The sequence below is a fragment of the Phoca vitulina genome, unplaced genomic scaffold, assembly GCF_004348235.1.
Source record: "Phoca vitulina isolate PV1807 unplaced genomic scaffold, GSC_HSeal_1.0 scaffold41, whole genome shotgun sequence".
Taxonomy (NCBI): domain Eukaryota; kingdom Metazoa; phylum Chordata; class Mammalia; order Carnivora; family Phocidae; genus Phoca; species Phoca vitulina.
In genome coordinates, this window is record NW_022589744.1 from 15,392,027 (window position 1) to 15,417,125 (window position 25,099).

At 56.0% G+C, this 25,099-nt stretch overlaps 1 protein-coding gene across 2 annotated transcripts in view; it reads left to right on the top strand.

The window, feature by feature from the left end:
* RPTOR (regulatory associated protein of MTOR complex 1) overlaps positions 1–25,099 on the top strand; it is a 329,954-nt gene that overhangs the window by 258,790 nt on the left and 46,065 nt on the right. For both annotated transcript variants that reach the window (XM_032429799.1, XM_032429800.1), the window contains 7 exons: positions 9,698–9,772; positions 12,885–12,950; positions 13,261–13,452; positions 13,706–13,846; positions 19,317–19,434; positions 20,338–20,478; positions 20,729–20,887. In XM_032429799.1, coding sequence (XP_032285690.1) covers positions 9,698–9,772; positions 12,885–12,950; positions 13,261–13,452; positions 13,706–13,846; positions 19,317–19,434; positions 20,338–20,478; positions 20,729–20,887 — 892 coding nt within the window. The remainder of the gene's footprint in view (positions 1–9,697; positions 9,773–12,884; positions 12,951–13,260; positions 13,453–13,705; positions 13,847–19,316; positions 19,435–20,337; positions 20,479–20,728; positions 20,888–25,099) is intronic.

Sequence of the window (25,099 nt, forward strand, 5' to 3'; positions counted from 1 at the left end):
GCAACCACAGTTGTGATGTGTGGAGCCTGAAGTCAAGGCTGGGTTGCTGCACGGTCCCAGAAGCGCCAGCTTAGACACCTTTGCCACCCAGGACCGCGAGGCTGCACCTGGCAGTGACCTGGGCTCCAGGGTCTGGGTAGAAGCCCACAGGGCACAGCGGGGAGAGGCTGGGCCTCGGCATCCTGGCTCTGCTGCTCATTCCCTCCTCCTTTCACAGGTAGCTGGACAGAATTGTCCACACTGGAAGCAGTTACTGGGTGTGATTAGCACCCATGGTTAGGAATCATAATGCTTCTCTGCGCACACATCGGCTTTTTTATTTGATCAGCAAATGCTTAGTGGGCCTCCGATAGGAACCAGGCTGTGCTCCATTCGGGGACCGTAAAGAGTAATAATATAGGGTTCTTGGCCTCAAAGAGCTGAGAGTGTAGCAAAGCCGGGGCGAGTGGAAAGAGCTAACCCAAAGGCTGTGATTCGGGAAGTTCATTCAAAGTGGAAGCTAAAAGGAGATCCCGAGGGTGGCTGGGCCAGCTTGAGAGGCCATGCCTGGAGGGTGCTCGGATGCCTCTGATGGGGACGACAGGGCCAGGAGCCAAGACGCAGACGCACGGAGGTGAGTGGTGGTGAAAACAAAGTCCGCGTGCGAGCGCCCCACGTGAGAGGGGGAGGAGGCTAAGAGGCTGGGTTTCTTTGTCCAGAAGCATTTCTCCGGGCTGCTGCCTGTCCTGCAGCTGGGTCATTGGCCCCACATGGTGGAGGACCCCCTGTGGCACGGCTGAGCGTGACCCTCAGGGACAGTTTTAGGGCCTGGCTGGGACACTAGCAGAGCTGTGCCACAGAAACAAATCAGACAGTTCAGACGAATCCAGGAATCTCAGGTGAGCTCCAGAAACATGGGGGCCAGTCCAGCAGAAGGGCTGGCTCTGGGGTGAAGGCCGTTCTCAGGCCGAGACCAGAATCCACCCAGAGCAGAGCAGAGTTCCCCTGGGCCAGGTGGACAGAGACACAGGAGCTGATGGTTATCTGATAGGCTGAGCAGGTGCAAAATTGAGGGGCCTTGTCCAATGGCTGGAGAAGCATTAGAAAAATAAGCAAGTGAAACAAAAGGTTTACAGTGAGAAAATGTCACCAAAGAAGGCAGCTGGAGTCCCTAGTGAGACAGATTTGCCTGTGTGTGATGTTAGTGGGTATTAGTGAGTGTTGAGTTCACCAGAGGCTCTGATGAGGCCACACAAAGTCGGAAGTGGAAAAGAGCGAAACCCTCACCTTCTATGATGGAGTAGTAGATGTCTGAGATTGCTAAATAAAGACATAGCTATTATTTCAAAATGGGAGCTGGACTCGGGGTGGGAGGAATAGGCCGTCTAGTACTGTTCCGCTGCTCTTCCTCCCTCCCTGTATTCATTTGATAAAAATGGAAGCTAATCTGTGTATAAAAGAACCTCTACCAGTAGAGAAACCACAAGACACATGGTGGGAAGAAGTTCCCAGCCTTTCACACAAAGCAAGACGAGCCGAACCTCTGCCTCCCGGTAAGAGCGTCCGAGCCGCGTAGCTGTGCCGGGGTGGGTCTTTCCACAGCTGTCGTGGAGCCTGTGTGCCCCCTGTCCCCCCCACAGAATGAGGAGGGTGAACTTTAAAAGTCTTTGCAGTAAGTGAAGTGGTAAAGGTGCCCGTGGTTTGGACCAGCCTTGGTTTGGGGCTCCAGCCCCGCCACCAGCGGACCTCGGGACCTTTGCCTCCTTGCATAAAAATGGGAGTTCCAACAACTTCCTCGAGGTGGTAATGAAGAGCCAGTGGTGGGCTCCGTCTCTGTGGCCACAGAGCACATCCTACAGCCCAGGCACGTAAAAACTCTTGTTGCTGCTTTTGTTAAGAATAACACAGGCTTACAAGTAAGGCAGGCCACATGCACGGAACGCCGTGTGCTGAGTATAAACACGGTTTCTGTGTACAAGATCTGACCATATATTAGGCCACAAAAGAAACCTTAAGAATTTCCAAAAAGTAGAACTAGTATAGACAATGTGCATAGTAGGACCAGAGGTGAATAACAATATCAGAAAACAAAATGGGCCTTCCGACTAGAAATTTTTTTTTTAAGCGATTGCCTTCAATCTTCGGTCAGAGGAAGAATACAAAACACGTTTATAGTTTCCAAAAGACAATAAAAATAATGCACATCAAACCCATGGAATATAGCTAAAGCCACATTCAGAGAAACTTGGCAACCTTCAGTCCCTGTGTCACCCTGACGGAGAAGCAGAGTAGAGTAAGCCACCAACCAGGACGACAGCCAAAGGAGCCATAGGTATGCAGAGAAGAGCTGTTCAGTGAAGATCCAAGGAGGACTTTCTCTGAGTTCGCAAACAAAAATACAAAAACTCAACAGTAAATAAAAAGCTGTTTCTTTGCGGGGCGGGGGGGGGGGGGAAATCAGCTCACCTGATGAAGGGGGCAAAGCACAACCAAGAACGGACAAGGTGGGAAGAACTATGGGAAGGAGAACGTGTTGACTCGCACATCTCTGAAAATGCAGTAATAACTTGAATATAGCAAACTTGTATTTCCAGGAAAATACAACTTACCAAATGGACTCCAGAAGAAGTAGAAGGCTCAAACACACCAGTTTCCCTAGAAGGAACAGGGAAAGGCGTTGGGAAGAACCCGCCATGTCCGGTGGCCCGCTGGGGCGCAGAGCCCCAGCAGCGTTGCACCCCTCCGGAGCAGTGAACTGAAGGTGAACATCACTGTTCTGTGTATGGAACTACTGTAACAATGTGAGAACCTAAAATGCACAACTGCATGAACGTACTTAATGCCACCAAGCCATATGCTTTATGTATCGATAAAATGGTAAATTTTATGTTGTATATAGGTCACCACACACAAAGAAAACGGAAAAAGATCATACACAAAAAGCAAACCACATTACATCCATACTTGTGTTTGGAAATAACCCAGAAGAACATGGAAACATGGGACAGCACCGCACTGCCCAACGGGTTCCCCCCGGTGTGGGGGGTTGGTTCCACGTCAGCCCCTGAGAAGCCGAGCCGTTACGGTAATAATATTGATCAGTAGAAGAAGGCCGACATTGATCTTCTCATGAAGGAAGAAAACCGCACAATATGAGCATGTCATTAGCTACTCCTCTTAACATTTAAGCCCAGAAGCCAGCATTGGACTTAGCAGGGAGACACTAAGAGCAGCACGCAAGCAGAATGAGAAGCCACCATCACCCTCGCTAACACAGTCAGAGGCCGAAATAAAAGGCACAAAAACTAGAAAGGTAGAAGCAAACCACTACGGTTGGCACTTGATACGCCTGGAAATCCCAGTGGAGTCAGTACCAGGCTGCTAATAAGAGGTGTTACAAGGGGGCGCCTGGGTGGCTCAGTCGTTAAGCGTCTGCCTTCGGCTCAGGTCATGTGGTCCCAGGGTCCTGGGATCGAGCCCCGCATCGGGCTCCCTGCTCAGCGGGAAGCCTGCTTCTCCCTCTGACCTTCCCCCTGCTTGTGTTCCCTCTCTCGCTATGTGTCTCTCTGTCAAATAAACAAATAAAATCTTAAAAAAAAAAAAAAAAAAGAGGTGTTACAAGGAAGGGGGATTCAAGATTCAGATACAGAAATCACAGGAACAGCCAGTGAAGATACATGCACCCATTTACAGGAGAACCCTAAATCTGGGCATAAACCTGACCTGAGACATGAAAACCCTCTGAGAAGAAAACTAAAGCATTCCAGAAATCCACCCGAACAAATAAAAACATACGCCGTTTATTTACAGAAGGATTTGTCATCGGCAGTATGTCAGTGTTCCCTAAATTAATTTAAACTTTAATACAATCCCAATAAAACTACCAGCAGGCCCCTTCCCTCCCTCTTTTCTGGAACTAGACAGACATGCTGTATACTTCCCACGGAGAAATAAATAGGAATCACCAGGGAGACTGGATAGGAAGGAAGACGGCAAGGAACTAACCCTACCAGATATCAAAACTTAAGACAAAGCGTTGGTGCTAAAGAGCATTGTGGGGCTGGATCATGAACAGACAGGCTGACAAACGGGCACAACAGAGACGGACCTCAGTGTACACAGGGCGTTGTGCAGGGTCGAGTCAGCAGCTCAGATCCACTCAGTAAGGATGACGGGCTCCTGAATTTCTGGTGTTAGGGTAGCTAGCTGTCCACCTGCGCATCCCAAACACCAGAATTGACTTTCTTTTTTATTTTTTTAAAGATTGTATTTATTTGACAGTCTGTTACGGGGGGCGGCGGGGAGAGAGCACAAGCAGGGGGAGCAGCAGAGGGAAAGAGAGAAACAGGCTCTCCATGGAGCAGGGATCCTGATGCAGGACTCAATTCCAGGAGCAGGGAGCCCGATGGAGGGCTCAATCCCAAGACCCCAGAATCATGACCCGAGCTGAAGGCAGACACTTAACCGATGGAGCCACCCAGGCGCCCCCAGAATTGACTTTAAGAAGATTATTTAAATATAAAGAATGAAACCATGAAAGCACTAAAAGAAAACCCAGGTAAATTCTATTTTTTAAGATTCTATTTATTTATCTTAACAGACAGAGGGAGGGAACACAAGCAGGGGGAGCAGGAGAGGGAGAAGCAGGCTTCCCGCGGAGCAGGGAGCCCGATGCGGGGCTCGATCCCAGGACCCTGGGATCATGACCTGAGCCGAAGGCAGACGTTTAACGACTGAGCCACCCAGGCGCTCCCCAGGTAAATTCTGTTTTAGCCTTAGAGTGATGAAAGCCTTTTTAACCATAACTTAAAGTCTAGATGTCTTTGAAAATTAATAGATTTGGCTGCATAGCAATAAAACATTTGCACGGGGGGTTAAAAAAAACATGAGCAAAGTCAAAGAATTGGGGAGGTGGTATTTAAAACTCCTCTCCCGGGTGAAAGACCAGCCTTCATAATATGTAAGGAGCTCCAAGAAATCAAAAACAACACTGACAGTCCAGCAGAGAAATGGCCAGAAGATGAACATGAACTATCAGTTCCCAGAAAGAGAAATACAAATGGCCCTTATTTACACGTAGGGGAGATGCTCAGTCCTTTCCACGATGAGGGACGTGCGCAGCAGGGCGTCACTGAACACGGATTTCCGTTCTCAGACGGGCGAGCACTCAGGTGTCTTCCAGCAGGCTGTGCTGCGGGGCACAAAGTGTCAAGACTGCAGATGCACTTGCCCTGTGACGGGGCCGTGTTGCTTGCAGGGATTTACAGCTTTGCCCGCGTGGGTCTGCACAAGCCCTACTCTCCTCCTGACGGACTGCTGCACGCTCGCCGTGAAGAGAGGCCGCGCTCCACGTGGCAAGGTTGCCTCACACAGAGGGAGCATTCCTCTCATTTAAGAAACGGATGGCTCAGTGTCTGTGTTCCTATTTCATAGGTTTGCATAAAGAAACATCGGGAGAATCAGTAAGAAGCTAACAAAGCACTTACAGTAGTGGTGAAGGGAGAGCTTCACTTGCCTTTTATTTAACATTTATTTTCATTTTATATCCAGATGTCACTTTTCCCCATTCAGGTATAATCACGCCAACTCTGCAGCCCCTGCGGGGACAGAGGGGGAAGCCGCCTTCTCCGTCTATGCCTTTCTGTAGCATTTTGATTTTTGAACTTTTAAATATATTTACAAATTTTGGAACGTGTGAAAAAGTAGTTTGAAGGCATAAGAGCATCCATATGTGCCAGTGATTTTCCCATTGATCCTGGTTATTTACAACATTGATGGTGTGTTTTCATTCCGAAGTTTACCTTTGACACAAGAGCATCTGATTGGAGAATATTTTTTTATGTTCATTTATTGTTTTAAGTCATCTCTGCATCCAACGTGGGGCTTGAACTCATGACCCCAAGATCAAGGGTCACGGGCTTCTCCGACTTCGCTGGCCAGGCGCCCTGTATATTTAAGTATCTTCTTAGTCCGTCGCGCCAGGGCCTCAGGCGTGCGGAGCGACGTGAACGCGCTAGTGAACGTGCTGTGGAATTCGTGAGGGGCTGTGAGCTCTTGTGACCAGTAAGCAGAAATCCTGCCCTAGTCTCGTTTTCTCAGGCACCGCTGGTTTCATGACCTCGCACCGTTGCTAAAACGGTGTGTGCGCATCCCGACACCGTCCCGCCGTCTCTGAGGGCACCCGTCGCTCTGGCAACAGCCACCCTGCAGCCCGCTCTGGGTCTTCCTTTTCTCTCATTGAGGACTGAACTCTGGGACCCACATGGATGGGAAGTTGACTTTCTGTGTGTGAGTTTCTCCGAGTTCACGGCAGGTCATGAGCGGCGGTGCCCACTGGTGCTCAGGACGGTCCTGCCGACGTCCCGCGCCCTCCTCCGCCCCCCCGCCCCCCGTAACAGACTGTCGTGTGCGTGCAGGAGAAGGAAGTGTGCTTTTCCAGATTATTGCCACCTGCCTGGCCTCGTAAATCAGCCTTGAGGAAACCATTCCTCCTGCTCTCTGCTCCGTCCTGGTATCTGCACCGCGTCTTCGGTTGGTGCCACAGTGAAACGTGTGCTCCCTTCCTCCCCTGCTTGCTCTGCTTCTCTTCCTCACCTCCCTGTCCCTCGTTCTGAAAGCACAATTCCCTGAAATCCCGAGAGAGAAGAACCAAAGCTGTAGCAAGAACTGAAAGCACGTCAGAGGTGGTTTTGCATGTGGTCGGACAGTGGTGTGTTTACAAAAACCACTTTGTGTTCATGCCCTTGCTTCTCCTCCAGCCTTAATATGTCATACCTGCGGCTGGATCTGGGGGCGCAGCTGCTTCGGAGGGTCCTCGGCTGCCAGAGCCCCCCAGACTCCAGGCGAGGCTTTCCACCGAGCCCATGACAAGTGTGTGTCTGTGCATTACATTTCTGTGCCTTTGTAGTCGAAAGACCTGGTGTTTCCCTCCTTCTGATGAGGCACTTGGCCAGGGTACGTGTGTCCCAGGTCCCTGCATGCGGCGTGGACAGAGGGCAGGGGTGGGACAGCCGAGTTGGTGAAAGTCTGAGCAAGCTCTAAGCCAGTTGGTAAGCGACTCTGGCTGAGGCCTGAAAGGGCAGGCAGACCCGCGAAGAGATGGCGCGTGACCCCCTCATCAGAGCAGGCTCCACACCGAAGGCCCCTGACGCACGCACCTCGGGTCAGAATGAGTGGGGCGTGAATTAGCGGCACCGAGTCACTCTGATGAGGCGCACTGGAGGGCTTCACTGTAAACGTGTAGGCCTTGATCTGACTTGTCAGACCTCTGGTTTAAGAAGAAGGGGCCTTTGTTCTCAGAATCAGGCACCGGGCCGCGGTTCCCAGGGGCGTCGGCGCTGCTCCCTCCCGGTCCCCTCTGGACGGCGTCTCTACAGAGAGGACATCGTGTTGATACCTTCTTAGATCTTCTGTCACCACCTGAGTTCAGAGCAGGGCGTCCCCGCGGGATTACTTGGAAACTCGTGCTTAATTGGCTTCCTGGCTCTTCGGGAATCAGCCTGCTCACCTGAGTCCCCGGCGCCCATGCTTCCTGACCAGCCACCCGCGCCCCACCCTGCTTAGGTCCCACTTACACGGCAGGGCCGGTGGCCGCCCTATCGGTTTACTGGTGCGAGGAAGAAACACCGAATTATCAGAGCCCCCGAGAAGCCGGCCATGTGGAGGAGGTGGGGGGGAGGCTCTGTCTGCAGAGCTGGGAGGGGGCTGCATGCAGGAGACAGCCCCCCGCCCGTGGAGGGGAGCATGCAGCCCTTCTCCCTTTGCTGTCGGATGCTCACTTCTTCAATGGCCTTTGTCCTCTGGTGGGAGCAGGGGAAATTCATCGTCTCCATGGACATGTTACCCCAAATATCACTAACCAGATTTTCTGGACGTTAGTCCAGGAGTCCGTGTAACATCATGCCCGTGTTCCAAGGGTCACTCCCTCCAAGAAGAAGAGCGTCCAGGACGCGCGGGTCACTCTCAGATGCTCTTGCGTATACTGTGTGTTTACCTTCGACCCCACGAGTTGAGCACAGAGCTCTACACTGGGGTCCCGACAGCTAGCAAGAGGGGCAGCCTGGCACGAGACCTAGCTCCTTGCTTCCAGTTCTGCCTTTTCCTGTCCTCTGTGCAAACAGAAACCTTTCTCTCGGCGCTATGCACCTGAACCCTGAGTGTCCAGGGCATGATGATCTGAGCCCCTTGAAGAACCAGCACTTCCAAAATGCCCCCAAACCCGCCAGCCTGGTGTGACATCAGGGCTTCTGGTAACACGGCCACCGCCTCCGAGCCAGGTTCCCACTCCTCAGCCCTGGGCACCTGTTTCCCGTGTCCTCCAGGGCCCCGTCCTCCGTGGTCCAGATTACCCTCCTCCCGCTCTGTGCTGTTGGGTTCCCACCCAACATGAGTGTGACTTCCGATCTGGAAGGTCGTCTTGGATCCCGCTGTGCTCGTTGGAGTGTGTACGTGCACCCTTCCTCCTGGTGGCTCTGCTTGTGTCTCAGGTGCCTCAAACACACTGGCCCCCAAATAGAACGCCTCCTTCTCTGAGGGCCTGTGACCGGCACCCCAGCTCTTCAGTGATCTTGCCAAGCAGTTGTGCCACCCCCGCCCCCCAGATCCTGCGAGAACAGTCTCCACCTCCTGTCTCCGGGGTCATCCCCATTCCCTCTGCCCTTGCTGCATGTGCCGCCCCGTTCCGGTCCGGCTCGTCCTCCGCTGCAGTCCTGCAGACCCACTGCCTTGACCCTCCCAGGTTCCAGCCCCTGCAGGCCTCCTCGGGGCCTCCATGCAGCATCTGAAGCCTTGTGCCATCTGCATCCCACATCCCACAGGATAGGCTTGCCTTCCCCTCCATCCCGACTCTGCAGAAAATCCCAGCTGTCCCTCAGAGCAGGCACCCCCCTCCCTTCCCTGAGCCCCCACATCCCCAGGGTCTCCTGGCCATGCCATCACATGCACACAGTTGGCTCCTCCAGAGACCGTGAGCAGGGTGTGGGTCATGTCTCTGTGTCCAGAACTGAGCCAGTGCCAGGCACCAGCGGGTCCTTGAACGTGTGCTGAGCTCATGCACCCAGAGCCGTGCAGGTGCGTGCGTGTGGGTGTGTCCAGATGCATGCAGGTGCAGCGCAGCCTGGGGAGTTGGGAAGAGCTGCACAGCTGACACTTCACTTACGCTTCCCACCTCAGGGCTCTGCTCTGGGGTAAGGAGTCGGGCCTCTACTCCGGGAAGCACTGTTGAAACGTGTAGCACAAATGGTTCACACGATTTTACTCACACTGATTATCCTTTTCCAGTCTTTTATAAGTCTAAGCAAAATCCTCAGGAAAGCTTCAGCAGGGGCTGGGGTCTGCAGAAACCAGGGAGGGTTTCGAGTGTTGGGTGCATCCCGCCTCGGAGGGCAGGAGGAAGGGAACATGGGAAGGGAGGGTCTGGGCTTGGGCCGCAGAGGTGAAAGGGGGCCCCCTCCCGGCAGGTACCCGGAGGTGTTCAGGGAATGTCTTGGAGCTACCGCACTCCTAAGCACGTGTGAGGTGCCAGCCCCTCTCCCACAGCCGAGGAGGGTGTGTCTGCAAGCAGCCATTCTAGCTGTTCTTCCAAACGAACATTGGACTTGAGAAAATCACGGAGGCATGAGACATTCACTGCACCTTCACTATTCACACATCCCAGGAAGCAGGGAGCCCTTCCAGGTAGCTGCACTCACGGTTTCTCCCTGTCTCTTTCTCTCCCCAGTCGTGCCAAGCTGACCTGGTGAAGGACAACGGTCACAAATACTTCCTGTCGGTCTTGGCAGACCCTTACATGCCAGTAAGAGGACCCTCACTTCTCCTTGGACAGTCTCAGATCTGTGTCGCTTGTCTCTGCTCACATGTCACGCTCTGGGGTTCCTGTGGCGAGGGGCTCCCTGCGGGCGGAGGGCCACGTCAGGGTGTGGGCAAGCGGTGTGCCTTTGCTTAAGAGCACCTGCTTTCAGAGCTGTTTCCTTTCTGTGTCTGAGCAGGTTAGTTTGGTTGTTTACATTCGTCTGTCTCCCTGGCATGTGTTTGCAGTAGAGTAGAATCCACTCTCTCTCACATCCTGTCAATGGAATTAGATTAATGAGTGCTGCACGTCTATGATATGACAGCTCACATGCCTAGTGAAGGTTCTGGAACGTGACAAGTTGCTGATGTGCCTTACGAATCAGGAAGGAAGGGAGGGAGGGGAGGAAAGCAGAGAGTGAACGTTTAAGTTTCAAATTTTTTTCTTTTATTAAAATGCTTCAACAATAGTAATTTATGAACAGCATTTACAGCGACTCCTACAAATGTGTTGTAATTAATCCCTAGGTTCCCTCCCTGCAGCTCCTAGCATGGCAGAGAGAACAGAACAGACATCCCGAGTCGCTCCTTGATATAACTGAGTTTTGCCAGCATATTTAAAGCGTAAGAGCTCATTTTCACAGTCCTGGTGTTCTAAACTAAATGCTGATTACTGAAGAAAAACCAGAAGACATTAAAAACAGGATTGTTACATAAAAGGCAAGGAGTACCCACATGTTTTAACCTAAGTGTGATAAGGGAGTGTCATCCTAGGCAGCGAAAGTTGACACTTCCCAAGAGGCTTGGAGACAGTTTCTTCCCCACTTTTCTGGTGAGCAAGAATACCGTCGACCGAATGGAAAAGGACCCTGCACGGGTGATCGTGGCTCAGTAGCGAGCCAAGCCCGGGGTGGGCCCTGCTTCGGCTGCAAACACATTGATGTTTGAGCCCATAGTGAAATTCGAAAGAGAAGTTTGCCAAATGCCAAAAGCTGAAGCAAGAAGTCTGAGGAGAGCCACAGTGGGAAGGGAACGCTGACCCTGGGGTCCCCTGCCCAGCAGACCCACATCCACGCCCAGGATGGTGCCTGAGCGGCGGCAGCACAAGAACAGACCCCTGCTGAAAGCCAGGAGCCTGTGAGGCGCGCCCTACCCCACCTGCGGGAAGGACTCAGGAACGCGGCTCCCGGGTGTCCACGTCCCGGCCAGGACCCTAGCCCTGCTCCGCAGGGGCCTGGAAGCAAAGGCAGAACCTCCCGCCGCACGCTTGCACAGCCCAGAGCCTGAGAGCCTCAGCCATAAGCGGGTGAACCAGCGGGGAGGAGAGCCAGCAGAGTCGGCAAATAGGAAATGAGCCCCGAGAACTAAAAGTAATAGAGCTCTCTGAAAAAGACTGTAAAATCCATATGGGTAAGTGTGTGTAAGACGATTGAATGAAACAATTTAGTTACGTCCAGAGATACACCATTGTGTTGTTTCCTCAGAAGTACTTTTGTCCGTGTTAGAAGAAAATGATCTGTTCTTTCCTTTTTACTCATCCTCAGAAATGACCAACTACAGGGACGCCTGGGTGGCTTAGTCGTTGGGCGTCTGCCTTCGGCTCAGGTCATGATCCAGGGTCCTGGGACCGAGCCCTGCATCAGGCTCCCTGCTCCACAGGAAGCCTGCTTCTCCCTCTCCTGCTCCCCCTGCTTGTGTTCCCTCTTATGCTCTGTCTCTCTCTGTCAAATCTTTAAAAAAAAAAACAAACGACCAACTGGATTCTTTTGGTAAGTAGGCAGATTTGAGGGGGGAGAACCTGTAACAGAAGACATAGCCACTGCCGTTCAGTGCTGCGTGGATGAAGTGAACCACAGACCAGCACAGTGAGTGAGAGAATTCGTGGAGAAGTCACCCAGAATGGAGCAAACAAAGGCGTGAAGGGGGCTCAGAGGCCTGTGAGGAGGGCTCCCACTGCTCCCAGCCCCAGGCCAGAGTGCTCCATCGGGACAGTGGGGAGAAGGAGGACGTGAGCGCACCCATAGCTGAGAATTTTCCCGATAGGAAGAAAGGAACGAGTTTCAGTTTTAAAAAGCACAGTGAATCTTGCAAAGGCTGAATACAAACAGATCCACACAAAGACGCATCCTGATGGAAGTAGAACATCTCAGAGCAAAAGGGAAAACCTTAGAAGTAGCCAGAACGAGAAGAGGGCCTTTGCACAGGAGTGGACGGCTTCAGCGGGTGACGGACCCTGGCACTAGAGGAAACGGACTGTCACCCCAGCACCCTCCACCCGCTCCTGTACTGTTCGGGACAAGTGGCCAGAGACTCAGAGCCCGCCACATTCGGACCCCCAGCACTGACCCTTACAAAGACCATGCTTTGCTCGGAGATTGAGCCCACAGGGACGCAGGCAGCAGCACAAGACTAAGGAGTCGGCAGACGTGTCGGCTTGGCTAAGTACACCCTGGCTGTGGAAACAAACAGCCGGCATGAACTTCAGGGGTTAAGGCGGGAGGAGGAAGGCTGGGATCGGCACTGTAGTGGCCTTGACAAATCCGAGGGTGAGGGCGAGAAGGATCCGTTTCAGACTCCACTCAAGGTGCACATTAAAAACATCAGGCCCCACGGAACCATTAAAATAGGCTGACTGGTTCCCCCCTCAGGAGGGCCACAGAGGGAAGGGCAGGATGAAGACCGACCCACGCGATGGAAGACCGGGAAGGAGAAAGCTGGGAACTGAGGATGCAGCATCCACGCATTTCCCGCCAGCGCGCTCGGCGAGGGCAGTGTGCTTCCACAGGCTTGGGCAGGGGTGAGGGGTGAGCAGTTGGGTGCTTCCCACCGGCGGGATGGCCCCCTGCTCACACGGGGCCACAGCAGACGTGTCCCCTCCTGCGGCATTCGCAGCTCGGGGAACAGCCTGTGCCCGGAGGCTCCAAGCCCAAAGCCACCAGACCCTCTTCAAAGGGCTTTTCTTGTCTGTAGGCTCCAGTCCAGAGACAGCAGAGCTGACTCTCGTGTCCGCACACCAGGCTCATCGCAAAGGTTCAGAAAGGATAGCTGTGCTGTGCTTGGGGAAGTTTGGGTTTCCACCACGGGGAGAGAGCAAAACCAGGCTGACTTCTGTTTTCCAGGCTGAACACCGGACCATGACGGCCTTCATCCTCGCCGTGATTGTGAACAGCTACAACACCGGACAGGTGAGTGCCACGGCCGCCCCTCCCTCCCTCCACTGCAGAGGCCTGGCCCCAGCTGCCCTGTTCTGGCTAAATGTCTGTGAAACAGTCTCCCTCAGAAGGGGGCTCCCTGGGGCACGGGGCGGGGGCCTTCGTGTAGCCCGCCGTTTGCAGGTAAGTTGAAATTGGTGGGATCTGGAATGAGGAAAACTGAACGTAAGTTGCAATGTGGGCATTTCCCCGAGCAACAAGCAATAGGGCTGTGACCCCCGCCGGCACCCCACCCCTGCTCCAGCTTGGGGGTGACCACTGGCTGTTGTCTGCCTTCTCGCAGGAAGCCTGCCTCCAGGGAAACTTGATCGCCATCTGCCTGGAGCAGCTCAATGATCCCCACCCGCTGCTGCGCCAGTGGGTGGCCATCTGCCTGGGACGCATCTGGCAGAACTTTGACTCGGCCAGGTGGTGTGGCGTGAGGGACAGCGCGCACGAGAAACTCTGCAGCCTCCTCTCTGACCCCATCCCTGAGGTGAGCCCGCCACTGACAGTATGTTGAGGCCAGGGCCCGCCGGCCCGCCCACGGCAATCTGGAGAGGGCCAGAGACCATGCCGCCACATCGCCTAGCCTCCGGGTCCCTCACTCCCTGGTGGCTCACACGGTGCCCGGTTTGGTGCTTTGCTGCCTCCCCGCGCCCTGCTGCCCTATCAGGACAGGTGGTACCATGCAGGGTCGGACCCCAGCCACCCCCTGTGGCCTGACCGCGACCTGGCCCGTCTTGCAGGTGCGCTGCGCGGCGGTCTTCGCCCTTGGCACGTTTGTGGGCAACTCTGCAGAGAGGACTGACCACTCGACCACCATCGACCACAACGTGGCCATGATGCTGGCCCAGCTGATCAACGATGGGAGCCCCGTGGTCCGCAAGGTGCGTGGCCCCCAGGTCCGCAGGCAGCAGCAGAGCGCCTGGCGGCCGGTCTTGCACGGCGCCCTGGGGTCTGCACCAGCATCCCTGACCGCAGCCGCGAGCCCTCATCTCTCACTGGCGCGCACCCTTTAGAGAGCAGACCTTGAAATGTTTGTTTAACTCTCTACAAAATGCGTTTCTTCACCAGATACTCGTGTGTTTGCTTCATTTAAAGGCATTTAACAGGGCTGCGCCTCCTGGCAGCTTGTAGAATAGGCTCCTTCCTGCCTGGGAGCAACACATACACAAATCCCGGAGACTCAAAAGAGCAGTAGACACCCACAGACAGACGGAAAGGTTTGTGTAGTGTACTCCCCTCCCCGCCCCCGTGTTTGTCAGCGGCTCAACGGAACACTTTTCTAAAGTTGAAAACTTGTACTTGTCTGTTTAGATGTAGAAATATCACGGATTTCCGTCCAAGGCCTCACACCTCTGTGGGAAGTTGGCCCGGCACAGCTAGATGCCCGCCCCCCCCAGGCAGAGGCACCACCGGGGACCCGCGTGGTTTACTGGTGAACTTGGAAGGCTGCCCGTGCAGCAGAGGCGGTTTTCCCGAGGGTGGCACGCGTTCACACGGCACCAAGCAGCTGCCGGGCCGAGACCACCGCATGGGGGAGAGGGAGGCCGGGCGTGGCCTGGGGCCGTTGGCTCGTTTGGACCCCACTGGTTTTCCTGGGAGGGACGCAGTCTGGGCACGTTCATGTCAGCCAGACTTGACACATGGGAGGACTCCTTCTATCTCATGTTCCCTTCAGGGGCTGCTGAGCCCGTTGCTCATATGCCCGATTAGCTAGCGCCCCATCAGGACTGTGACACGAGACCCTGGCGTCAGGCCCGTTTTACTGGCCCGCACTTTCTCGATCGCAGGCTCCTTTCCTGCCGCCCACCAGCAGAGTGCTTCTACTCAGAGCCACTGATCATAGCAGCACAGTAGTGGTTCCTTTAATTGTCCATTAAAATCCCTTTTAAAGAAGGAAAGCTTTACTCCTTGTTTCCAGAAGATCCTAAAAATAACAAAGAACGTTAATAAAAACTGGAAAACTGTCCCTCTCAGTTTCCAGTGTCTGGACGGTGGCCAGCGAAGCCGTGGGGACGCCTGGGCCTGCTGTGCTCTCGAGCACATCCCCGAGTGCCTTGATAAGGCCCCTGGCGTCCTGGTCCTGGCTGAACGCCACTTGCTGTCCCAGGTGTAGCCAGGTCTCTCCTGAGGGCACATTGCTGTCTGCCTTGCCTGGGGGGCTGCGTGCTGGAGCTGCATCCCAGGGGCGCGGCCGCACGTCTGAGCCCGTCCCGCGGTGAGGGGTGTGCCCCATCTGGAGGCCGAGAACAGCTCTTCTTCCCACGTGCTCCTCCATGCTGGGCTCAGCATGCAAGCTCTTGCATCCCAGGCCCTGGAGCATGGAGTGGAAGATGAGCCTGCCTTCAAGGGGCAGACACGGGAACCAGCAATGGTGCCAAAACGCCCATAAATATGCAGGACCTCAGAGGTGGGCACAGAGCTTTCCGGAACAGGTCAGAGTGGCACCTACCCTGCCTCGTCGGGGAAGAGGGGTCAGGAAGGCTTCCACAGGTGGGAGCTCGTTCCTGAGCAGCCAGGAGCCAGGGAGGTGAGGGACAGGGAGAGCAGGTAGGCTAGGCAGAGCATGTGCAAAGGTCCAGGGGTATGAAGGCCCATGGTGTGCCCGGGGGCTGCCCGCCATTTGAGTGGCTGTGGCAGCGAGCAGCAGGAGGGGCAGCAAGGGGATGAGGGGGAGGGCAGTGGCTTATCATCGTGGGGTTCTGCACATGGTGAAGGGCCCTGCTGTGAGGGTATTATCCGGACTCCCCTCACAGCGCCAAAGTATTTCATTCTTTCAGCAAATGCTTGAGTGCTGTGCTCCAGGTGCTGGGGGAGGCCGTGGGACCCTGCCCTGCTTTCAGGGTGACAGACCGCCCCAGCATGCCAATTAAATAAGTCAGTGAGGTGATGTTTGCTATGGGAACATGGGGGCACAGAGGTTTAGGGGAGGAGGGTAGCAGTTGCAGAAACGATGCCATCTGAGTGGGGTGGGCGGGGAAGGCCTTGGGGAGGAGGTGGAGTCTGCTCCGAGACAGGGACCCTTCGCCATCTGCAGGACCCCAGCGCCCATGGCAGCTTGGTTTTCTCCTTGTCCAGAGCCACGTGGTGGGACTGGTGTGGCGCGTAGCACCCTGAGGGAGCGGGGCCCAGCCTGCTGGTCCAGGAGACCCCGCTCCAAGGCCCCGGTGAGGGTCGCCGGCTGTGACCGCAGCGAGGGCACTGGTCACATGGGCAGCCAGCTGCTTCTATGTTCCAGCTTGCGGCGCAGGAGAGAAACAGGGCTATGTGGCGGGGTTTTCGTAAATTCCCATGTATTCGATATGGGAGAGATGACCTCCACTTACTTGTTACAGTGCGTATCGTTGATGAGGCGATAAGATAGCAGAGCGTGGCCACGTTTCATGAGCTTACTTGATAAAATCAAAGTCCGCATGTGGACGCCAGACTCCCAGATCCCTCTGGAGGTGAACCTGTCCGTGAAGGACAAAGTGCAGCGTGCCCAGTCTGCAGCGTCCACCTCCTCAGGAGGGCCAGGCAGGGGGTGCAAGTATGTCACCCGTCCAACCCTGCATCTGCGCTCCCAGCTTCCTTGCCACCATCCGCCTTAGCAGCCCTGTGCTTTTAGTTGTGTTTGTGGTTAGTAACCACAGCCCCGCAGAGAACCAGCCCCCGGCGTCCACCTCCCTTACCCGCACGTGTGACCCAGACCGAGACTGACAGAAAGTATCAGAGGCTCTTTCCCCATCGGCGCCCCAGGACCCGGGTCCCTGGTGCAGATGAAGGGGGACAAGCTGCCCGGGCCAGAGCACCTTCGCCCGGAGGCGAGCCTGGAGGGTGCACACATTGGAGCCAATGTGCTCCCCTGAACACTGCTCCGTCTTGCCATAGTTATGAGACCGAGTCTGAGACTCTGTGACCACCAGATGTCAGGCAGTAATTTGTTGTTGGAAACATGCAGCAGGGACAGCCCTTGGGGGAGGAAGCAAGGAGGAGGCAGCCAGCGCACAGAGGCTGCAGGGAGGACCCTGGGAAGACGCATGGTCCGACCTTCCACACAACCAAACGAGCATTAGCCGGACTCCCCTTGGGGCAGTGCGTGTGCCCAGGCGGGATGTCCTGAATCCTATGACAACTTGGTGAAGTGAACCCCGTGCTAGAGATTAGAATGGCAAAGATTGAAGGGAGAGACTCTCTTCATTTGGCGCCTACTTGTTAGGCACTTGTGTGCTGGGCCCTGGGTCACCAGGCTGTGACGACCCAGCCAGGAACTGAACCTGGCTCTTCTCCCGAGAGCTTGCACTTGCAGGTGGTGCAGGCTGAAGACTGAACAGACCCACGTGTGATGTGGCAGGGGGTGACCGTGCTCTGAGGCAGGTAAACAGGATGAAGGTAGAGTGTCTCTGTGGGGGGAGCCCTGGATGAACGTGGGGCACTCAGGGAGACGTCTGAGCAGAGGCCTGAAGGAAACACAGGGTGGGCTGGGGACACTTGGGGAGGCCTTTCCAGGCCAAGGGAACAGCAAGTACTCAGGCCTGGAGCAGGAGCCGTGGCTCCTTCAAGGGTCTGTGCTAGATCGAGGGTGGTGGGCACAAGGGGCAGGGAGCAGCCGGGACCCAGGCGGGCAAGGCCTTGTTTTCTGCATGTGAGCAGAAGGCAGGAGGTTGGGAAGAAGGTGGGACTGACCCTGCCGTATGAGGCTGAGAGGTGCTGGCCAGGGGGGCTAGGCCACGTGCCTCGGGGTGCCAGGGGGCTGGGCCACGTGCCTCGGGGTGCCGGAGGGCTGGGCTACGTGCCTCGGGGGTGCCGGGGGGCTGGGCCACGTGCCTCGGGGGTGCCGGGGGGCTGGGCCAGGTGCCTCGGGGGTGCCGGGGGGCTGGGCCACGTGCCTCGGGGTGCCGGGGGGCTGGGCCACGTGCCTTGGCGCCAGGGGGGCTGGGCCACGTGTCTCGGGGTGCCAGGGTGCCCATGTTGAACTGCTTCCCAAAGCTAAGAATGCACCTGGCCTCTGCCCCAGTCTGCACATCCTTGCCAGAATTACCCCCACATTTGCGTTTTGTGGTCAGACGCACTCTAGGAGCCCATGGCCAGCAGCAGCCACCTTGGGTGGCCGCCACCCCAGCAGGATGTGCTTGGTCCAGAGCCACTGGGTGTGGGCAGTGCATTCAGTGTTTGACCTTTGATGGCGTTCCCTGCATCAGAGGGTCCGGGACCTGGGTGCGAGTTAATGTTCCAGGGCCCAGCACGGGCTTTTCTCGCCCCACATCAGAGTGAAGGGGAGAGTCAGTGCTGTTAGAAGACAATACAGGCTGCTTGTTTGCTGGGAGGGGGCAGCGGGCAGCCCCGCGGGGCATGTGCTCTGGTTTGCAGGGGGAGTGGGCAGGCATGTAGGCGCCGCAGTGAGGACCAGATGGGGTGTCTGCAGTGGGCATGAGCAGGCTCACAGGAGGTCAGTGCCGTCAGACTCTGGGCAGATTGGGTGGGAGGTGGGTTGGGGGTTCATAGTTCTGTGGGCATGAGCCGAGGAGTCCCTAGTGGGGGCTGAAGGGGAGGGGTGGTGCCAGCAGGCAACACTGAGTTTGGGGTTGCAGGAGCGCTGAGGCAGAGATGCTCTGCCGGTGCTGGAAGGGCCAGCTTGGAGCTCAAAGAGAGGGGAGATGCAGGGGGTGGGTTTGGGAGCAGTGCCGTGCACAGACGTGACAAAAGGAGGTGAAGGGCTGTGTGGGCTTAAGGCAGGAGAGACCCACGCATGAGAGGAGGGGGCAGAGCTGGGCACCTGGGCAGACCCCCCCCAGTATGGGGCTGCAAGGATTCATGTGCAAGCCAGGGGTCCCCAGGCAGTCATGCAACAAGCCTACTGCGCTCATCTCCTCGGGCAGTCAGGCCTGAGGATCATGTAGAACTTCCTTGCCTTTTAGGGACTGGAAACTAATTTATCTTTGCAAGTTTTGTATTTAATAAAAAGAGCATGCCCTGGCTTGTCAGATATGTTCTGCTTTAATACGCCCGGATCGAATGGCTAACCCAGCGGCAGGATCCAATCAACACATATCTCAGCCTGGGTCCCAGGATCGATCCGCCCTTCCCCTTGGAGGGTATCATTCACACCTGTGTCCCGAGGACACCTGCTCTGTGCTGCTCATGTCTAGCGATCCCGCCCACATGGCTTGTCTGGAAGCTCCTACTCCTTCTGGATGCTCCCAAGTGCATTCCTGGAAGGGCCAGTCCCTGCTGCCAACACTGTGCAGAGTTTGTCTTAACCTTTCTTTTTTCTATGGTGACTCGAGCACTCGGCATGAACTCTCAGCCTCGCTGCTTTTCCGCAGTCCTCTGCCAGCCGCCAGTAAGTGTTATTGTCTTTGTCCCTCTCGGCAGGAACTGGTGGTGGCTCTGAGTCATCTCGTCGTTCAGTACGAAAGCAATTTCTGCACGGTGGCCTTGCAGTTCATGGAGGAGGAAAAGAACTACCCCTTGCCTTCTCCGGCAACCACAGGTACGGCGTCGAAGCTCAGGGAGCCTGCGGGGACCCCGGGTCAGGACCACAGCTGCCCTCCTCTGTGCTGGGGCCTGAGCTCGCTGCCCGCTCCGAGTGGCCCCTGTGACTCCTGTCCTGACAGCAGAATAGAAAGGGTAGCAAGAGGAGCCACACTAATTCTCTGACTCTTTTCCTTCCTTTTTACCATTTTTGGAAATCAAATTCATGGAGATATTGAAGGAGAACAGAACGTGTGCCGTGGGGGCTCACAGAAACGTAGGTCAGCTCTTCCTGTGATGAGCTGTTGCCGGTTTCCTGTTCATGAGTCACGTTAGGCAGCTCCTTTTCTCCCATTTGTCCTTTTTGCTGGATTTCTGTTTCTTCGTGTTGGGCTGCCCCCTCCCCCAGAGCGCAGCTTCTCTGCAGGAAGGAGGGCTCATGATCAATAACAAAAGCATTACTGTTTTTAGGACATTAGGGAAGGGAAATGAAAATGAACTTGCTCAGTGGAAACAGCTGGTGTGCTGGAGGAGGGCAGGGGCAGCAGAGGGGGGGGCCTGTGGCCCCGACCGGCCACTACTCTGCTGTCGTCTGTAGGGCAGCTGCCCGCGGCCGGGCCACAGAGCGCATGGCGCTGCCCTCAGGGCGGCCCCGGTCACCAGTCCTGCTCTGAAAGGTCTGTTGTAACGGCGTCCTGCACAACAGCAAGCATGGGCTCTGGTCGTCTGCTCCGTACACCTCCCCTTCCCGCCCGGCCTGCCCGTGTCCAGCTTTGTCCGGCTGACCCGACATGCGTGCGTCAGAGGCCCTCACTGAGTGATGGGCCTGCCGGTGGCGTTCACGCTGGTCCGGGTGGGAGCTCCTGTCACCTGCTGTTGCAGCCCCCTCAAGGCCGCCATTAACTCTTTCTTCTTTTCCCAGAGGGTGGGAGTTTGACCCCAGTGCGGGACAGCCCGTGCACCCCCAGACTCCGCTCCGTGAGTTCCTATGGAAACATTCGTGCTGTCACCACCGCCAGAAGCTTGAACAAATCCTTGCAGAATCTGAGCTTGACAGAAGAATGTAAGATGTTGGAAATCGGGTCCTCGGGTCGGGACAGTCATGGGTGTGATTTTCTGAAACTACATACACCGGGGCCCCACCCTTTCCCTGCCCTGACCGCATGTCCCACTGTGCCATCTGCTGGCCCTGGGGTCTCGCTGTGGCGCAGGCGTGGCCGCAGAGGAGGCCGGGGTGGGGGGACCACGTGGGAGGCGCACGTCTCGTCCGGGCGCCCGTGCTGACGTGCCCCCCTCCGTGCTATCCGGGCCAGCGGGCAGCTCGGTGGCCTTCTCCCCCGGAAACCTCAGCACGAGCAGCAGTGCTAGCAGCACCCTGGGCAGCCCCGAGAACGAGGAGTACATCCTGTCCTTCGAGACCATCGACAAGATGCGCCGCGTCAGCTCCTACTCCGCCCTCAACTCCCTCATCGGTGAGTGCCGCGCCCGGTTCCCGCCCGCCCATGGTACCCAGGGCTCGCCCACCGTGCGCGCCAGGTCGTGGGACGCGGGGACCGTCCTAGTCGGACACCAAGCGTTAACTGGAGTGTGGAGGTGCGAGCAATGTGTGCTGCAGGCAACCGCAAGTTCCAGTCCCTTTAATTTTGCTCTGATGAGATGTACGGGCCGTTCTGGGTGTGTGCGGGAAGGCTGCCAGAAGCTTCCGTCTGCCGTAGCCCGGTGGCTGTCCCTGCAATCATCTGCCCCAGGAGAGCCCTCGTCTGACCCAGCCCGGCGGGCCTCTCCCGCTCGACCGCCCAGCGTGGCTTCCCAGGCCTCAGCTGGAGTTTTAGTTAATGTTGAGAAACGCTCTACATGTAAAAACATAGGGACACTAACGTAACGCCCCTCCATGTGTGTGTTTTGTTCCTGATTTAAGGAATCACAAACAGAGCCGAATCCCCAGAGCTTGTCCACGGTGTCCGTGCTCATTTACTGTCTGCGAGCCCCCAAAGCACGGTGCCCCTTACAGGCCGCAGACTTCACGGGAACCCTGTCCTACGGCTCGCATCCCGCGGGGTGGCTCCTTCCCGCTGCTTTCTGTCTGTGCCGGGTGCTGTTCTGCTGCTCCACCAGCCCCTCCTCGTCTGCCAGGGTTGACTTACCTGTTCTGTGGGCTGAGGGCCTAACCCTGAGTCCTCCCTCCAACCATCACAGGATTGTTCGGACCGTTTCTTCCTAGGTTAGCTTTGGCACCTTACGTTGTTCTAAGATGCCCGTTTCAGTCGAATGTTCTCACTCCATGGAACTGTGCAGAGTGTTCTCCTGACTTTGTAGCCTCTGTTGTCTCCGGACACGGGCCCCTGTACTCCTGTTGCTGTTTGTGTACTTCTGCTCCTTATTCCCGATTAACCCCACAAGACATTTGTTCGTTTCCCTGGTGTCTCCAAGTCCCAACTTCTGCTTTGTCAATTTCTTCATTAGATCTGTATGTTTGTTCTGGTAACTTTGTTTCATTATTCCTTCTCTTTTCTTTCACTTCTCTCCGTTGTCCGTTTTCATTTCTGGAGTTGAGAATGGAAATAGCTCATGCACTGGCGCTCTTTCCTGTGTTCCGACGTCAGCATTCACATCTGTGATCTCCCTGTCTGCTGATGCCCCCTGATGCCCCCGTTCTAAGTCGTCAGCTTATTTCTGTGGCGAGCCCTGTGCCCTAGCGTTACACTCTCCCCACCGCGTGGTGATGGTGGTATTTCTGACTTCCGGCGGTGATCTGGAGGGGGCAGGGCCGTGGTCCCTGCGTGAACCACACCAGTCTGCCCCTCTGCTGGAGCAAGGCTCAGGACGTCTGCCATGATCCCTGCAGGTCGAGTCCATGTGGTGTCCCATCAGGGCCTGGATGGGCTATGGGTTCCAGACATGGCCACTGTGCGTGCCCCCCAGGGTGGCAGGAACCGGAAAGGGATCTTTGCTCACCAAACATGCCCACCCACCAAGAACTTAGCTCAAAAATACCAATGTGAATTGTCCATCTAAACAGAAATAACATCACAGATTTGTGCGTTTGGTTGTTTGCTAAAATATCCCAAGTGCCCAGAAGGCATAGGGCTGATGCTCGGCATGAACACGGGTTCTGCTAACTCACCAGTAAAATACATTCTGAGTGTCACTTGCAAGGTGTTTGTTTTGAACTAGAACATGTTCTTTTAACGTATTCAACATTGTGTATAGTGGCTAAGTTCCCAGGCTGGCCCCACAGGAGTCTTTTAAAACCCAGGTTGATATGAATCTGAATTAGTACTTCTGTGTATGTATCAACAATGAGAAAACATGAAGTAACAGGAGAAACTCAGCGAAACAGAAATGCGCCATGTTGTGGCTCTGACCCACCAGCCAGGGGAGCTCGGCTGCTGCACCCCCTTCCCCACCCTCCCCGGCCCAGAGTCAGGGCGACCCGCACCTCCCACCCTCTCGCCAGAGCAGGGCTCGGCAGGCGTCCTCTGCAGAAGGCCAGATAGCGCACATCTTCAGCCTTGCAGGTAGCACAGAAATAGCCACGAGGGGGCAGGTGGACAAATGAATCGGGCCACGTTCCAGCCAGCCTTTACTTAGGAACTAGAGCGCAAATTTCACAAAATAGTCACAAGTCACACAACATTTTTTTTTCGAACCACTTAAAAAGTGTAAAAACTATTCTTACTTTGCAAGCCGTATAAAAACAAGCAGGCGGTCCGTCGTTTGCCCTCAGGCCCGCCAGAGCCCGCGTGTAGGACACGATCTTCCTGCCCTGCGGGGTCGGCAACGTCCCCTGCTGCTCTTTCTCAGGATGTGCAGGCTCATTCATTCATTGAACCGTGTTCTAAGTGCCGCCAGCGTGCCCAGCTTCCAGAACACGCCGCCATGGAAGAAGCACAGAAACGCTGCAGACCTTGAAGCCGGTTGCCGCACCGGGCATCTCCAGTCCCACCCCACCTTCACTGAGGGTCCAGAGTGGACCCGGGGCCTCGGCCCAGAGCCAGCTGTCGTCCGTGACTCCTCTCTGTCCCCTCACCCCTGCATCCCGGCCTCGCTACCCAGGCCAGCATCCCCCTGCACTGGCTCCTACAGGATTCTCCTGAGTGGCCTCCCGTTGCCTTCCTCGGGGCCTCGTCCTGACCCGCGTCCTGCCACATGGCACACGTCCAGGTGCCTTAGAGTCCTGCCTTCCAGCACCGCCTGCAACCAAGGGTGCGCGTCCGCTCTGCGGCCCTGTTCACACGCATGGCTGGCCGTCAAGAGAAGAAATTGTTAAAACGGTCACACCAGCTTCCGAACTCACAGAAACACGGCTTCTGTCACATGTCAGATGGAACCGGTGCGAGAGGGATTGAAGTCATGTGTCGTCAAGGGACCATTGAGAACTTTCGTCAGAAGGTCCCCACTGTCTGTGGCTCGTCGCCTTCTCCGGGGTTTAAAGACCACGTGTGCTGGCCGAGGCAACAGCAGGTTCAGGCCGCGGTGCCCGGGCCGCGTCCCAGGGCACGTGTGGAGTTGTGCTGTGCACCTGAGGCGGGACTCCTGCCTGGGACGCAGCGCCGCTCTCTCGTGAGCGGACACCCTGTCCGGGGTGCTGGCGGGGGAAGTGGGTCTTGGCGGTGCAAGGATGAAGAATGTCACCGGAGGCCACATCAGGCCGAGAGCACGGCAGCTGCCCGGGAAGAGGCAGGTACTGTCCGTCTCCAGGCCACACGGCGCAGCCCCTCCCGCCGCTGCCCTGCCTGCGGTCTTCCTCCAGAGAGCCGGCAGCCCCATCACCCCTACCTTCTTGCTCACAAATCTGACTCCGGAGAAAGCTGAGTGTTATCTGTGTATCAGTCAAATCTTTGAAAACTTGAGTGGAAAAGTTCTAAAATGAGCTGGAGCTGACAGAGCCGCCTCATGCATATTCCATGAGTTAGCGTTCCCATCCACCGCACGCGCTTAGAATGCGTCACCCACCGAGTCCTGTCGCTTGCAGCTCTCACCTGCTTGAAGACAGTTTTTTGTCTCATTTCAAGCAAAGGACGGCAATCTCTCTAGCCTCTCACTGAATATTGCAAAAGAGGTTTTCAAAACCATGGCAACCTAGGGACGTCCATTTATTCCCACCTTTTCCCGAAATGCCAGGCCCTCCAGCTCCCCTCCCAGCCCCCTCCCTGCTCTGTCGCTGCAGGCGCTCCCCATGGTCTCGCCTGCTCTCCGCATGTCCAGGAACGAATTCCCCGGAAGGGATCTGGGCTTCCCTTGACCCCATCTGGATCCCCAGCACCTGAAGCGTGCCAGCCTGGTGTCCGTAGGGCTGTGCTGGGACCCAGTCTCCGTAGCCCCTCACCTCTGGAACCCCACATGTCTCTGACTCACCAGCCATCTGGCCTGACTCCCACGTGGGCCCCCAGTCGGTCCTCCCCATCTCTGGGCCCCCGCACCCTAGGACGGGTCTCAGCACACTGCATGCCAGGACCCCCCTCAGATCTTGCCCACGTGCCTACAGACTGCCAGGCTTGTGCGATGGCAGCCAAGCACAGAAGCCTCCGTGAAAACCGCACTTGCTGTCAGCTCCAGACTCAAGGCCTTGCTCCTGCAAACAGCCCTCACCTTCATCATCAGCCCTGCCACTGCACCCACTGCTGTCCTCCTCCCTCAGGCTGGATGCTGGCCCCTGAGTGAGGCACGGACGACCTCTCTGA